The sequence below is a fragment of the Scyliorhinus canicula genome, chromosome 2 (assembly GCF_902713615.1).
Source record: "Scyliorhinus canicula chromosome 2, sScyCan1.1, whole genome shotgun sequence".
Taxonomy (NCBI): Eukaryota; Metazoa; Chordata; class Chondrichthyes; order Carcharhiniformes; family Scyliorhinidae; genus Scyliorhinus; species Scyliorhinus canicula.
In genome coordinates this window covers 220,873,045-220,889,518 of record NC_052147.1, presented here as the reverse complement: position 1 = coordinate 220,889,518, position 16,474 = coordinate 220,873,045, and the positions used below count along the sequence as shown (strand labels likewise).

At 44.2% G+C, this 16,474-nt stretch overlaps 1 protein-coding gene across 2 annotated transcripts in view; it reads left to right on the top strand.

The window, feature by feature from the left end:
* The window catches only part of wdsub1 (WD repeat, sterile alpha motif and U-box domain containing 1), a 60,031-nt gene that overhangs the window by 12,747 nt on the left and 30,810 nt on the right, over positions 1-16,474 (top strand). For both annotated transcript variants that reach the window (XM_038789637.1, XM_038789635.1), the window contains exons 2-4: positions 1,169-1,636; positions 11,215-11,402; positions 16,024-16,119. In XM_038789637.1, the coding sequence (XP_038645565.1) occupies positions 1,239-1,636; positions 11,215-11,402; positions 16,024-16,119 (682 nt within the window). In that variant the 5' untranslated portion in view covers positions 1,169-1,238. The remainder of the gene's footprint in view (positions 1-1,168; positions 1,637-11,214; positions 11,403-16,023; positions 16,120-16,474) is intronic.

Below are 16,474 nucleotides of genomic sequence, written 5' to 3'. Positions count from 1 at the left end.
TAAGCCTCCTTCTTCCTCTTGACAAGTGTTTCAACTACTTTAGTAAACCATGGTTCCCTTGCTCGACCACTTCCTCCCTGCCTGACAGGTACATACTTATCAAGGACACGCAGTAGCTGTTCCTTGAACAAGCTCCACATTTCCATTGTGCCCATCCCCTGCAGTTTCCCTCCCCATCCGATGCATCCTAAGTCTTGCCTCATCGCATCGTAATTACCTTTCCCCCAGATATAATTCTTGCCCTGCGGTATATACCTATCCCTTTCCATCACTAAAGTAAACGTAATCGAATTGTGGTCACTATCACCAAAGTGCTCACCTACCTCAAAATCTAACACCTGTCCTGGTTCATTACCCAATACCAAATCCAATATGGCCTCGCCTCTTGTTGGCCTATCATACTGTGTCAGGAAACCCTCCTGCACACATTGGACAAAAACAGACCCATCTAAAGTACTCGAACTATAGCGTTTCCAGTCAATATTTGGAAAGTTAAAGTCCCCCATAACAACTACCCTGTTACTTTCGCTCCTATCCGGAATCATCTTTGCAATCCTTTCCTCTACATCTCTGGAACTTTTCGGAGGCCTACAGAAAATCCTAACAGGGTGACCTCTCCTTTCCTGTTTCTAACCTCAGCCCATACTACCTCAGTAGACGAGTCCTCACCAAACGTCCTTTCTGCCACCGTAAAACTGTCCTTGACTAACAATGCCACCCCTCCCACTTTCTTACCACCTTCCCTGAGCTTACTGAAATATCTAAACCCCGGCACCTGCAACAACCATTCCTGTCCCTGCTCTATCCATGTCTCCGAAATGGCCACAACATCGAAGTCCCAGTTACCAACCCATGCCGCACGTTCACTCACCTTATTCTGGATGCTCCTGGCATTGAAGTAGACACACTTTACACCACCTTCCTGCCTGCTGGTACACTCCTGCAACTTTTCAGGGAGGAATTTGTATATTTTTAATATTGACAGTTAAATTAACAATTGGTGACAATTCACATTATACTTTGAATCAGGAATGTTTTGAAAATGTATTTCTTTTATTTTTCGTATTTGTTTACAAGAAAACAGCTTGTTTTTTTATTGATTGCGTAAAAATTGTTGCAGATAACAGCGTTGATATTAATATCTGCTTTTCTCTGGACTTTGTTACAGGTTGGTTCTTTATTTTGAGAGAGAGAAAGAAACCTGATTCTCATACAAACAAGAACCAAAATTGTTGACCATGGTAACACTCGTCCAAACTCTTACAGATCATACTGATGATGTTAACTGCTGTGCTTTCTCTTCCGCTTACCTGGCTTCCTGTTCACTGGACAAAACAATACGCCTTTATTTATTAAAGGATTTCTCAGAGCTCCCTTTCTCACCACTGAAAGGTCATAGCTATGGTGTACATTCCTGTTGCTTTAGTTCTTGTGGGAGATTTCTAGCTTCGAGTTCGACTGATGGGATGACTGTGCTATGGAATCCCCAGTTTGGGGAGAAGTTGGCAACGTTGAAGCAGCCCAGTGAAAGTCCAGTAAGGGTTTGCAAATTCTCTCACGATTCCAATTATTTGATATCTGGTGCAGCTGATGGTACTGTGGCATTATGGGATGTTCGCTTGAAGAAACTTCGCAGGTTAGTTAGATAGAGAGCATGCAACTTTTTCGTTAATATTTACATGCAGTGTTTCAATATATATTTTGATTTAAGTTTTTCACTAGTGAATTTACATATTTTTCATTTAAATGAACACTGAAACAAATGTAGATACGAAATTGAATTGAAGAAACTAAATCTCACCATTGAAACACTTCAATACTTTTTTTGCCATCCTTGAATCATCAGAAAAACAAATTTTCTGTTGTTTCTTTTTTAAATAAATTTAGAGTACCCAATTCATTTATTTTTTCAATTAAGGGGCAGTTTAGCATGGCCAATGCACACTCAAACATGGGGAGAATGTGTAAACTCCACACGGACAGTGACCCAGAGCTGGGATCAAACCTGGGACCTCTGGACTAAAAACTTAGCTAAGAGTGCTAACCACTGCACCACCGTGCTGCCCCAATTTTCTGTTGTTTCTAACATGAATGTCAATTAACCCCATAAAAAAAAACTACCATCAAGCCTTATGTCAACTTGAACTACCATCTTATCTCTAACCTTGCTTTTAACTCCAAGGTCCTCAAATATGTTTTTGCTTTGCACCCACCCTCTTTCACACACCCATTCTAGTCAGTCAGCAACAGCATCAATATAACTGCAACCATAGAATGTGCTCCCTCTTTGCCTTTGTGGTTTGCTCTGGGGTATTATATACAGTTGATTCTTTCTTGGTCTATTTTGTGAAAACTTCCTTTCTTGGTTCCCCCGTACCTAATTAAAAGTAGTCACTCCTTGACTGTCTGTGGTTTCTCCTCCCGCTCTTGTAATGTGATTTCCAGCAGGGCTTAAGGACCGATACTTGGTCCTGTCCCTTCCCTCAACCATAGACTGTCCATCAACAAATGTAAGCATTGAAGCAGCTTCCACACGTATGGGCGGAATTCTGCGATAGATTGGTGTCAGACTTTGACTGAAACCCAGTGTAGTTCTCCAACTACATAGCTAAGTTTTTAGTCCAGATTTTGAGTAACTTTGGGGAGGATCTGTGGGTGTGTTTACGCCATCAATGTGGTGGGCGGTGCCTTAAAGAGCTGGCAAGACCAGCTTCCCAGAGATTGGGGAGCCATCTTTAAAGGATGCCCTGATCAGCACCGAAAGAACCCTCCCTCAAAACGGACAGAGCTCCCCTACCACCACAGGCATCTGTTTCACGGCCTCCCTCCACCCCAACAAACAGAATAAGTACCCAGCCCCAAATTGGGGTCCCCTGAGAATCTGCCCTTGGTACTGCCCCGTGGCAGAGGTTGGCACTGCCCTGTGCTGGGGGAATGCTCCTCCTCCCCTGGCGGCTATACATGCCTTTATGCCTCTGGAGGGATCCCCCTGACTGAATCTCATTCTTCAAAACCTGTTGTAAATCTCATAGATGTGATGCCACATCAGCAAGGTATGAATGTGTAGGGTGGGGGGCTTGATAATTATATGTAAATTAATTTAAATGTATTGAAATGAAGCTCTCGCCCTCGTCAGTATTGCGGTCCTGGTTGAACGGGAAGATCCCAGACTGGAACCCGGCTCAAAAGACCGTAACTTTGACTTTTATTTATAAAATGAAGAGGAACAGAGCCCCAGGATCGTTAATTAGTTTATTAAAAAAGAATTTTTATTCAAATTTTTGCATAATATCAACAACAAAAAGTCAGATTTTTTTTTTTCCAAAGACCAGAAAGAACAGTCCCCCCCCCGCATACCCAGCGGAAGAGATAAACTAACACCCATCATTCCCCCAAAACATCTGCCCATCCCTTCAATAGACAGGACAGAACGCACCCCCCACCCCCGCGTATACACAGAAGAGGAAATGAAATGAAATGAAAATGAAAATATGAAAATCGCTTATTGTCACGAGTAGGCTTCAATGAAGTTACTGTGAAAAGCCCCTAGTCGCCACATTCCGGCACCTGTTCGGGAAGGCTGTTACGGGAAATGAATTAATGCCCGACATTGGCACAGAACAACTATGCCCGTCCCTTTAGTACAGAACAACAAAACATCCCCCCCCTCCTCCCCGGGTTGCTGCTGCTGGCCTGTTTCTATCGTTCTGCCAGGAAGTCCATGAATGGCTGCCACCTCCTGAAAAACCGCTGCACTGATCCCCTTAGGGGCAAATTTCACCTTCTCTAGCTTGAGAAACCCTGCCATGTCGTTGACCCAGGCCTCCACGCTTGGGGGGCCTCGCGTCCTTCCACTGAAGAAGAATCCTCCCCCGGGCTACCAGGGACACAAAGGCCAGAACACTGGCCTCTTTCGCCTCCTGCACTCCTGGCTCCTCCGCAACCCCAAATACTGCGATCCCCCAGCCCGGATTGACCCTGGATCCTACTACCCTCGACAGCGTCCTTGCTACGCCCTTCCAAAATTCCCCCAATGCTGGACATGCCCAGAACATATGGGCATGATTTGCTGGACTCCCAGAGAACGTAATACACCTGTCCTCACTCCCAAAGAACCGGCTCATCGTTGTCCCGGTCATGTGAGCCCTGTGCAGCACCTTAAACTGTATGAGGCCAAGCCTCGCAGAAGAAGAGGAGGAGTTCACCCTCCCCAGGGCATCCGCCCACGTCCCCTCCTCAATCTCCTCACCCAGCTCCTCCTCCCATTTATCCTTCAACTCTTCAACCGAGGCCTCGTCCATCTCCTGCATCACTTGGTACGCCGCCGAGATCCTCCCCTCCCCAACCCACACCCCCGAGAGCACCCTGTCCTGGACCCCACACGGCGGCAGCAGACGGAACCCCGCCACCTGCACCCCGCCACCTGCCGCCTGACATCGCCATCACCTGCATGTACCGAAAGACGTTCCCCGGGGGGAGCCCGAACTTCCTCTCCAGCTCACCCAGGCTCGCAAATTTCCCGTCTATAAAGAGGTCCCCCAACCTCCTGATACCTGCCCTGTGCCAACTCAGGAACCCGCCATCAATTCTCCCCGGAACAAACCGGTGTTTCCCCCGTATCGGCGATTCCATCGAGGCCCCCACCTTCCCCCTGTGCCGCCTCCATTGCCCCCAAATTTTGAGGGTAGCCACCACCACCGGGCTCGTGGTATACCTCGTTGGAGGGAACGGCAGCCGTCACCAGCGCCTCCAGGCTCGTGCCCACACAGGACGCCATCTCCATCCTCTTCCATGCTGCCCCCTCCCCCTCCATCACCCACTTGGCAGCCCAATAGTACCCACAGAGGGTGGGCAGCGCCAGCCCTCCAAAATAGCCCCGTAAACTGTCGATACTACCCCCTTCTCCAGTCCCCCTGTTGTCAGCACCTCCTACAGTAATGTGGGAGCCGGCTCTACTGGGAAGCTCTAGCTCCTTTCTGGCAAAGTCTTGAACCTGCATGTATCTAAATATTTCTCCCTGCTCCAGCCCGTACATTGCTCCCAGCTCCTTCAATCCCGCAACAACCACCAAGAAATAAATATTTTAGTGTCCTAATTCCTTTCTCTTCTTCCCTGGCTCAAATCTGTGGTTCCCCCGAATCGGCATTTCCCTTGACCCCTACCCCCAACCCGAAATGCTGTCGAAACTGCCTCCAAATTCTCAGCGAAGCTATTACTACCGGACTCCCTGAGTATCTCCCTGGGGCCGTCGGGAGCGGTGCTGTCGCTAGCGTCTTCAATCCCAATCCCCTATCCAAACTCTCCACCATTCTGACCCATTGGAGTCAATCCCTCTGACCCAGCTCCGCACCTTCTCCACATTCGCTGCCCAGTAATAATACACCAGGTTCGGAAGACCCAAACCCCCTGCCTGTCTTCCTCTCTGTAGTAGCACCTTTTTAATTCGGGCCACCTTCCCATCCCATATGACCGAGGTAATCATCCCTTCAATCTCTCTAAAAAATGCCTTTGGCAGGAAAATCAGCAGGAATTCAAAAATAAACAGGAATCGCGGCAGCACATTCATTTTAACCGCCTGTACCCGACCCACCAATGACAGAGGGAGACCATCCCACCTTGCCAGATCAGCTTTCACCCTCCCCACCAAACTAGAAATGTTATACCTACAGACCCTCCCCAATCTCGGGCAACCTGCATCCCCAGGAATCTAAAGTGAGTCCCTGCCTTACGGAATGGCAGCCCCCCCCCCCCCCCCCCCCCCCCTCCCCCCCCGGCCGAGGCACCACAAAATATTCACTCTTGTCTCGATTTAATTTGTACCCTGAGAAAGACCCAAACACCCTAAACAGCTCCTGTACTCCCCCTATTGATACACTTGGTTCTGAACACGTATAATAACAAGTCATCGGCATATAAGGACACCCTGTGCTTTATCTCCCCCCGCACTATCCCTATCCATACCCCCAAATCGCTTAATGTGATGGCCAATGGCTCAATCGCGAGTGCAAACAGCGGGGACGATATAGGACATCCGTGCCTAGTCCCACGGTGGAGAGGAAAGTATTCCGAGCAGATGTTATTTGTGCGGACGCTGGCCCTCGGCTCCTTATATAATAGCTTTACCCAGCCCACAAATCTGGGTCCAATTCCAAACCGCTGTAGAACTGCCATCAAGTATCCCCATTCTACCCGGTGAAACGCTTTCTCGGCATCCAATGCCACAACCACCTTTGTTTCCTCCCCTCCGCCGGTACCATAACCACGTTCAATACCCTCCTAATGTTCGAAAAGAGCTGCCTCCCTCTCACAAACCCCGTCTGATCTTCAACTATCACCTTTGGGAGGCACTCCTCTAGTCTACCTGTCAGTGCCTTCACCAATATCTTTGCATCCACGTTTAAAAGTGATATGGGCCTATATGTCCTGCACTCCATCGGAGCCTTATCTTTCTTAAGTAGCAGGGAAATCGATGCCTGCTCCAAAGCTGGTGGTAACACCCCCTTCCCTGTCGCCTCCTCAAACATCCCCACCATCAGCGGTACCAGCTTATTTTAGAATTTTTTATAATATTCCACCGGAAACCCATCCAGCCCTGCCACCTTCCCCGACTGCATACTCCCAATCGCATCTTTTATCTTCTGCTCCATTATTGCCCTCTCTAATGTAGCCCTGTCCCCCTCCCCTAACCTCGGGTACTCCAGTCCATCTAGAAATTCCTGCATCTCCGGCCTCCCCCAGGTGGCTCTGACCTGTACAATCTCTCATAGAATTCCTTAAATACCTTGTTAATCTGATCTGGAGCTACTACCAAGTTCCCTGACCTGTCCTGCACCTGGGCAATTTCCCTTGCCGCAGCCTCCCTATGGAGCTGACCCGCCTTCTCTCCATGCTCGTAAACTGCCCCCCTTGCTCGCCTCAATTGGCGTACCGCTTTGTTTCTGCCCCACTTTTAACAGCGAAACCAGACCAGGTTTTTACACCACCCTGTTTAGGTTTCTTTTGTCTTAACTGCTCTTACACAAATTCTGAGATCCAGCCACCGATTTCCATAGTTATTTGAACTCGCGTTCCACAGGTTGTAGTAAAATCTCACACACCTGAAAATCTTTCTGGCATCTTAGCCTACTTCTCAGCTCCGTCTGTCTTTACTGAACAGTGCTCTGTTCTACTCTTTAACTTCAGGCTTTTTAGAAACGTTCTCTAGTTTCCTTAAATAGCTGCTCTTCAGATCTCTGCAATTTCTTTCTTAACCATTACTCCATGTTATGGCTTTTTTTCTCGCAAAGCTGAGAGAGATATTCCCTGTCTAGCCATCTAAACCAACTGCTTCTCGCAGAGCTATGAGAGTTGCATTCCCTCTCACTACCTATCTCCAACTACAATCAAATCAGCTAAGCTTCTCTACCATACAATACCCCAATTGCTAAGCAACACCCAAATGTTTGTGCCCTTTATTTATTCGTCACGTTGTAGCCCTCTCTAAGCACAATAGAAACACAGTTGGAACTTAACCAACCCCCACACTTACGAACACCCTTGTCCAGCATGAATCTAACTATAGGTTTTATCCTACCAGGAGCAGAAACATTAGATTAAACACACTTATATACCTTATTTTTAATGTTTACCACTACAAACCTAATTCTCTTAAAACCATCTTTGTTTTCCTAACAGTAGAGTATAATAATGTTGGAGATATTCGCTTGATAATGTAGTAAATAATGATGGGAAAGAACCAGAATCTCGAGGGAAAGCAGCTGTTTACAGGTGAAAGATCTTTCGGGAAGAGGACCTATGAATCCTTTAAGAAAACATAGAAGGCAATGGAAAATGTATACTTTTCCCTAGCCATATTTATCATTTAAATTTAAAATAATAATAATCTTTGTCAGTGTCACAAGTAGGTTTACATTAACACTGCAATGAAGTTACTGTGAAAATCCCCTAGTTGCCACACTCCGGCGCCTGTTCGGATACACTGAGGGAGAATTCAGACTGCCCAGTTCACCGAACAAGCATGTCTTTCGGGACTTTTGGGAGCACCCAGAGGAAACCACCGCAGACATGGGGATAATGTGCAGCCTCCGCACAGACAGTGACCGAAGCAGGAATCAAACCCCGGTCCTGGCGCTGTGAAGCAACAGTGCTAACCAATATGCCACTATGCCGCCCAATATTAGAGTCTCTTACAGACAAGCAAAACCGCAAAGTATGGAGAATCATAAAATGGTTATGGCATAGACTGGCACCATTCAGCCAGCTGTGTCCATGCTGGCCCTCTCCAGTAGCAATTTACTTGGTGCTACTACCCCACCTTTTCCCGGTAGCCCGACACATCTTTCTCTTTTAGATAATGATCCCTTTTGAATGGCTCTATTGAATCTGCTTTCACCACTTGCTGAGTAAAAACGTTTTATCAAATGTCACCATTGTTTCTTTTGCCAATTACCTTAATTTTATGCCTTTTGCATGTTTCTGCCAATGGAAACAGTTTCTCCCTATCCACTCTGTCTAGATCTATCAAGATTTTGGATATTGCTATCATATCTCAAAGCTCTCGACACTTTCAAGTTTCATATTACCTGCAAAGCTTGACATTGTGCACTGTGTACCAAGGTCTGGTTATTAATACATATTTGGAAGAACAAGGGTCCTAACATTGACCCCGGTCACTTGGCCGGTTTTGTATCCATATTGCTACTGCCCTTTTTATTCCATGAGCTCTAACTTTGCTCACATGTCTGTTGTATGGCACTTTATCAAATGCCTTTTGGAAATCTGTGTACACCACATCAACTCATTACCTTGATCAACCCTCTGTTACTTCAGCAAAACCTCCAGTTAGTTAAACACAATTTGCTTAACAAATTTGTGCTGGCTTTCCTTAATTAAACTGCATGTTCCCCAGTGATTAATAATTTTGTCCTGAGAAATTAATGTGAAAGTTTACAGATGACCCAAAACTTGGAAGTCAGTGCGGAGGATAACAGCAGACTTCAGGAGGACTATGACTGGTAAATTGAGCAGAGACATAGACAATGAAATTTAGGAGAGGCAGTTGCATGATGGTGTATGTTGTCACGGAGTAAAGATCTAGGAATCTGGGTTCGAATTCTACCATGGCAGATGGTGAAAGTTGAAATCAATAAAAAAAATCTGGAATTAAAAGTATAATTATAACTTTGAAACCATTGCCGATTGTTGTAAAAACCCATCTGGTTTACTAATATGCTTTAGGGAAGGAAATCGGCCGTTCTTACCTGATCTTGCCTACATGTGACTCTTGAATGCCCTCTGAAATGGCCTAACAAGTCACTCAAGTCTAGGGCAATTAGGGATGGGCAACAAATGCAGGCCCAGTTAGTGACGACCACATTTTGTGGATGAATATACAAAAGGTACAGTATCAATATTTGTATTAGGCACAAAATTGGGAGGTACAGTTAATACTGAGGGAGACGGTGACAAGATGTTAATAAACGTATGGAATGTGAGTAAATGGCAAGTGAAGTTCAGTACAGATAAATTTGAGGTGGTGCACATTGATATGAGAAATAAGAAAGCCAGCTGCTCCTTGGATGATGTGTCTAAATGCGGTAAATTCCCACACTTACGGGGACACACTATTGACAGTACCAATGTAAATCATCAAAACCATTAAAAAGTGCAAGAAAAACATTGGGGTTCATATCTAGAGGAATAGAATTGAAAAGCAGAGAAATTATGGTGAACTTTCATCGAACCTTAGTTAGACCACACTTGGCATAGTTCTGGACTCCATATTACAAGAAGGATATAGAAGCAGGGGAGAAAGTGCAAAAAAGATTTGTTAGAATGATATAAGACCCAAGAGGGTACAAGAATCAGGCAAGACTGAACAAACAGACTGTTAGAGAGGACTGAAGGGTGACCTGGTGGGCTTCAAAATGATGAAAGAGTCTGATAAGGTAGACAGAGAAAATGTTTTCACTTCTGGATAAGCCCAAACCAAGGGCTCTGAATATGGGATAATTAATTAATTCAATAAGAAATTCAGGAAATGTGGAACTCGCGAACAGAAGGAGTTGTCAAGGGAAAGATAGAAAAGTAATAAAGGGAGAAAGGAGTAGAAAGATATATAAATGGGATGAGATGAAGGAAGGTAGGCAAAGGTTCATGTGGAACATAAATACCTCCATAAACTTGCTGGGATCAAAGAAGTGCATATGCATCATCTTGCGTCATTATGAATTCCTGTCTATCTGCTAATATTATATCTGTGTACACATCCTGCCAGCCTTTTCCATTTTAAATTCTTATGCATGCATCTATACTGGAAGGTTGATAGGTGGCCAGAGAGAACGCTGCATTGTAAGTGTGGATATAAGCACACATTTATAGTGGAAATGCTGGTGGGAAGCCCTCTTGCTTATGGCTAGCTATAGGGATTGGATAAAAATGCCAGATTTCTCAAATAATTGTTCAAATCAAATAAAATATTACATAAACGCATATGCCATTAATGTAAGGACCAAATTTGATCACCATGTGCTGGTTCAATGATCCCTTTTTCTCACCGAACGTTTACATGGTCTTCACTTCACTTCTACATTGCAACTAGTGGAATTAACTAATATCTTTATTAAAAAGCTTCTGTAGGCCAGACACTTCCTGTCCAAAAACCTTTCTACCTGTAGTCACTATTTTGCTTGTAACGTATCGGTATTAATATTTTCTTGTCAAAATTTAACAGTGAATTCAGATCTATTAATGTCACAACTTAGGATTCTGCCATTTGGCTATGAGATGTTTTGTGACAAATTTCTGAACTCTTTCTTGCAACTTGGTTGCCAATTTTGTTTTTAGTTTCTGAATATGCATATCACCCCTCCCTGTACTGCTCTGTCTGGGCTTCCATTGCCCTACCCACAAGCCTCTAACCTTCTTCTGTTCTTACTAGTCATAGCATTACTCTTACTGTACCTTCTAACCCATCCTCCACCCATTCCAGGACACTATCCAGGGCATTCCTTTCCCTCCCCAATCTAATATCCCCTAACCTTATTCTGGTTGATTAATGTTGGTCTATTGGAGTATAAAGTTTGTGTAAAATATTTTACGGATAATTTTTGTTTTGTATAGGTCGTTTGTTTAGGTAAGTATGAGTTATGAATAAAGCCCTGTGTGACATTCTCATGTAACATTTGTAGCTCATTGAATGTTACTTAACTTCAGGACAGGTGCTGTTGAGGATGGATCAGTAATTGCCTGTGACTTTTCTCCTGGTGGTAATCACTTTGTAACTGGCTCAACATCCGGAGAGTTGACAGTTTGGGATTGCCAAATGAAGTGCCTTCTTAATTTGAAAACAGCCCATGACCTGGGAGTCACCTGCTGTGAATTTTCAACTCAACCAATCACTGGTATGTTTTGCCTTGAGTAGTTCAGCAAACATTATTTCAGACATTTGAATATTTATGTAATGCCATTTTGAGGAAATTATTGACATTACATCACATTTTTGATTCTATAACTTTTGAAGAGAAGTATAAAAGGGGCATTACCAGTCTGAAAAGGTATTCTGACAATTTTGAGATGAAAGGAGGTTCATTTTGAACACAAGTTCAAATAACCAGCCCCTTAACAAAAAAGTTGTCCATTTAGCTGGAAAAGTTTAATTACCAACGGATATTTTGGAAATCAACAGGCAGAATTTTTTAAAAATCTAATTAAATTAAATCTAGACTGTTAAAACAAATTTAACCTAATAAGGAAGTAACAAAGCATTTTGAAAAATATGAATTGCACTAAATTTAATATACATAGATCTTCAAGTGGCACATGCGGTTTCAAATTCCTAGGGGTGCACATCTCCAAAAATCTGTCCTGGTCCACCCACGTCGACGCTACCACCAAGAAAGTACAACAGCGCTTCCTCAGGAAACTAAGGAAATTCGGCATGTCCACATTAACTCTTACCAACTTTTACAGATGCACCACAGAAAGCATCTGATTTGTCTGCATCAAATCCTGGTATGGCAACTGCTCGGCCCAGGACCGCAAGAAACTTCAGAGAGTCGAGAACACAGCCCAGTCCATCACACGAACCACATCCATTGACTCCATCTATACCTTCCGCTGCCTGGGGAAAGTGGGCAGCATAATCAAAGACCCCTCCCTCCCGGCTTACTCACTCTTCCAACTTCTTCCATCGGGCAGGAGATACAAAAGTCTGAGAACAGGCATGAACAGACTCAAAAACAGCCTCTTCCCTGCTGTTACCAGACTCCTAAACGACCCTCTTATGGACTGACCTCATTAACACTACACCCCTGTATGCTTCATCCGATGCCGGTGCTTATGTAGTTACATTGTGTACCTGGTGTTGCCCTATTATGTATTTTCTTTTATTTCCTTTTCATTTCATGTACTTAATGATCTGTTGAGCTGCTCCAGAAAAATACTTTTCACTGTACCTCGGTACACGCGACAATAAACAAATCCAATCCTATTTGAATCAAACTATATACAAGAGAGGCCTACTTACTCCTTGACTCCCTGGGTGTTGACTGACAAGCACTCAACCGCCGCTCCATAAGCTTGGACCCGCGCTCAACTGCCGATCCGCACACTCTGCCCCGCTACCACAATTATCAATGAATTCTTCCCAGACTAGGGATTAAATCTGGGACTTTCACAATCATTATGACACAGTCTCACTAGGAGGTGCATTTACCCACTAAACTATCAAGGTATCCAAAATTGGTATGAAGGTTGAAGGTGAGGAAATTTTAAAATAATTAATTTGGGCAGTCTAATAATTAATAACTAGCAATAATTTCTGTATCTATCATGTATGTGGAAAAGCTTTTACTTTACAAAGATTGAAAATGTACCTTTTAGTAATTAGAATTGAACTAAACTTGTAGACAAGTTCATTGATATTTTTAATGCGATGCATCTGATCAGCACCTGATGCTTCCAGTGGGTCAAAATCCTGGAACTCCCTCACAGAACTGTGGATTTGCATACACCACGTGGATTGCAGTGGTTCAATAATGCAGCTTCCCACTACCGTCTCAACGGAAGTTAGGGGCAGTCGTTTCATCTTCGCAGTCTCAGATTTATCCTTGCACCAGGGTTCGGATGTAATCTTTGAAGTTTTTTTATTCAAAGCAGAAATACCATCCTGGTATCAAAGTCAGCAACACTGACTACCCAAATTAAAACCAACAGTTCCTCGACTTCATTGAACAGGAGCTCTCCAGCACTTCCACAGTGTGCAGACGTCAAATGTGACATACATTGCCGCATGATCTAAAATGCAGCGCTCTCACCATATTGAATGGAAGAGCAAAGGTGCTGACTAGTTCGAGTCCAACAACACTGTAATGGGTTCTGTTATTGAAAACAAGCAATCCACTCTCATTGATTACAAGAACAAACTGAACAAGAAGACTCTGAATGCATCAAGCACCACTCCCAGTAGGGTCCTAACAGATTGCTCGACAGTGTGTCAGTTACTACTTTGTCAGAATATCCAGACATCCTTTAACACAGGGAACAGCTGGGGGGCACGTATGAAGGTCCACAAGCAAAGAAAACAGCCCCATTGAAAACAAAGGCAAGGGACAGAATGAACAGAATCTCACACCTGTAAAGAGTTTGGCTTGACCATCAGCATTGGAAGACTGATGTCATGGTCCAGGATGTTGTCATATTGCCATCTATTGGTATTGCAGAGTCTGTTGATAAGTTTCCCTTATCTAGGCTCTACATTCACCAGTAATTTGTCACTTGATGCTGAAATCAACACCCTGCAAAGTCACCCACTGCAATATATGGTTGGAGAGAATGGTGACATACTTCCTTGAGTTGCACTCCAGGGAGAGCACTATCACTGAGCAAGCTCGAGACACCATAGAAATCCTCCCTGTTATGCCAGAGCTGGATGTCGAACACACACTGGAGCAGCTTAGTAAAGCTTATTGACTTGATTACTATGGATAAAGTTTGATGTCCTGAATTCATCAAGCACAGGAAACCGGCACCCCTGCAGCATCTGCATGAACTTGTCTCTGCTGGAAGGAGGAGGCAGTGCCCAGGATAGATGCAAAGATTGTGACACTATACAAGAACAAGAGTGACTGCCGTGATTGCAACAATTGGTGCATCCCTGTGGGGCATCGGGGGAGAAGTATTTGCCTTTGTTGCCCTTGTCAAACTGCAGATCCTGGCTGATCACACCTACTCTGAATCCTAATGTTGTTTCAGGCCTAAAAGATCTACAATTGACATGATCTTCTCAGTCCGGCAGATGCAAGAGAAATGTTTGAACAAAGGAGACCACTATGTATTGCCTTCATTGATCTCACTATGTGAGCAGAGGCAATCTATTCAGGCTGTTGGAGAAATTTGCCTGCAGGCTGAAGCTGGTCAATGTGATCTCCTCTTTCATTGACAACATGATGGGTAAGGTCAGTTATGATGGGGAAACATGGGCAGCGTGGTGGCAAAGTGGTTAGCACTGCTGCCTCACAGCACAGAGGACCCATGTTCGATTCAGTATTGAGTTTGCACATTCTCCCCTTGTCTGCATGGGTCTCAACCCCCACAACCCAAAAGGATGTGCACGGTAGGTGAGTTGACCACACTAAATTGCCCCATAATTGAAAAAAAGAATTGAGTACTCTAATTTCTTTTTAAATGGTGGGGCAACATCAGACCACTTTGAGGTCTGCAGTGCGGTCAAACTGGGTTGTGTTCTGGCAGCAACACTCTTTGACATATTCTTCATTTTGCCACTGCCATATACCTTCAGGTCATCTACTGAGAGTGTCTATTTAAATACCAGAACTGATGGAAAGCTGTTCACCCTTAATTGCCTGAGGCCCAAAACAAAGGTGTACCGAATCCTCACCAGAGAGAATTGCTGTATGCTGACAATGTCGCGTGAGCATTGCATACTGAGGAATACCCTCAGTAGCAAATGGACAGAATCTCATACCTGTAAAAAGTTTGGTTTGACCACAGCATTGGAAGACTGATGTCGTGGTCCAGAATGTTGTCATACTGCCATGTATCGGCATTGACAATGTGACACTAGAGTGTTGATAATTTTCTCTTATCTAGGCTCCACAATCATCAGTAATCTGTCACTTGATGCTGAAATCAACACTCATTGCAAAGGCTTCAGGTGTTATGTCCAAGCTGAGTAAGAGAGTGGAATGACAACAAATTGAAAATACCAAACTGCCAATTTACCAAACATGTATGTTCAATGCATTCCTCCACAGTGGTGTGACCTGGACAACATATGCTAAGCAGCAGAAAAGAATGAACAGTTTCATCTTCGCAGTCTCAGACATATCCTTGGCATCTCTTGGCAGGACAAAGCCACAGGCTCAGAAGTCCAGGAACATGCTGACTCCATCTGCATACACTCTTTACTAAGCCAACTTGTTTGCGCTGGCTCGTTCACATTCATTGGGTGGATGATGGCCTTATACCGAAGGACCTTCTACAGGGTGTACTGGCCACTGGATCAGGACCTCCTCGGCCTTCATATCTCTGCTACAAGAATATCAAGTAAGACACCAATATGGTAGACATTAACACCGACAACTGGGAAACAGTCGCTAAAGCCTTGGCCTTTGGATGCTGACTGTTTGGAAGGACATTGGAAAGAATGAGCTGAAACAAACATTTCAGCTGGCCAAGCAGGCTTACTGAAAACAAAGGACCATACATCTTCTCAACCACTTTCTTTCTCCATAGCAAATGCGGCAGAGGTTACCAGCCAGAGTGAGGACTCTTTAGCCAAAGCAACCAATGCTTCACTGTGCAAACCAGTGTCTTGATCAAATCATTCTGAGAAGACTGCCATAGGATAGATTACAATGCTTATTTGCTAAATCGACTTTTTGTCTCTTCGTAGAAGTATATTGCTTAAAGCAGTCCATATAATTCATGAGTTTCTAAGGTTTTTGTGAGTTTTGATGCATGCAGTGCTGCATTTAATATATAACCTTTTTGATTTGTCAGGTGGCATTAATTCAGGATCACAGTGCTTTCTGCTGGCTTCTTGTGGTCAGGATAACAAAATAAACCTTTGGATTCTGTCACCTGAAGACGCAACAGGTGTGTTGAATATGAACAACTTCAAGTAGCAGACTAATATGCTCCTCAGCCTGTTTAGATCCGACTCTGAACCAATTATCAAGAGGCACGCTGCTCCAATCATAGTTGACTGTTGCTATCTATGAAAATTGTCTTGGCTTTTTTAATGTCTTCAGATAACTGACATGTTGTGAGCAAGGGGGTTGGAAGCAGGAAGTTGTGAGCTTGGTGGTCGGGAGGAGGAAGTGGTCAGCGAGAGTGAGGAGAGGTGGCAATGGCAATTTGTTTTCAAAAGAGTGAGCATATGGAGTAACCATGAAAAACAAAATTGGAGGCAGCGCTGTTAGTGGAAATTCCCTAATTTATGAACCGTGCT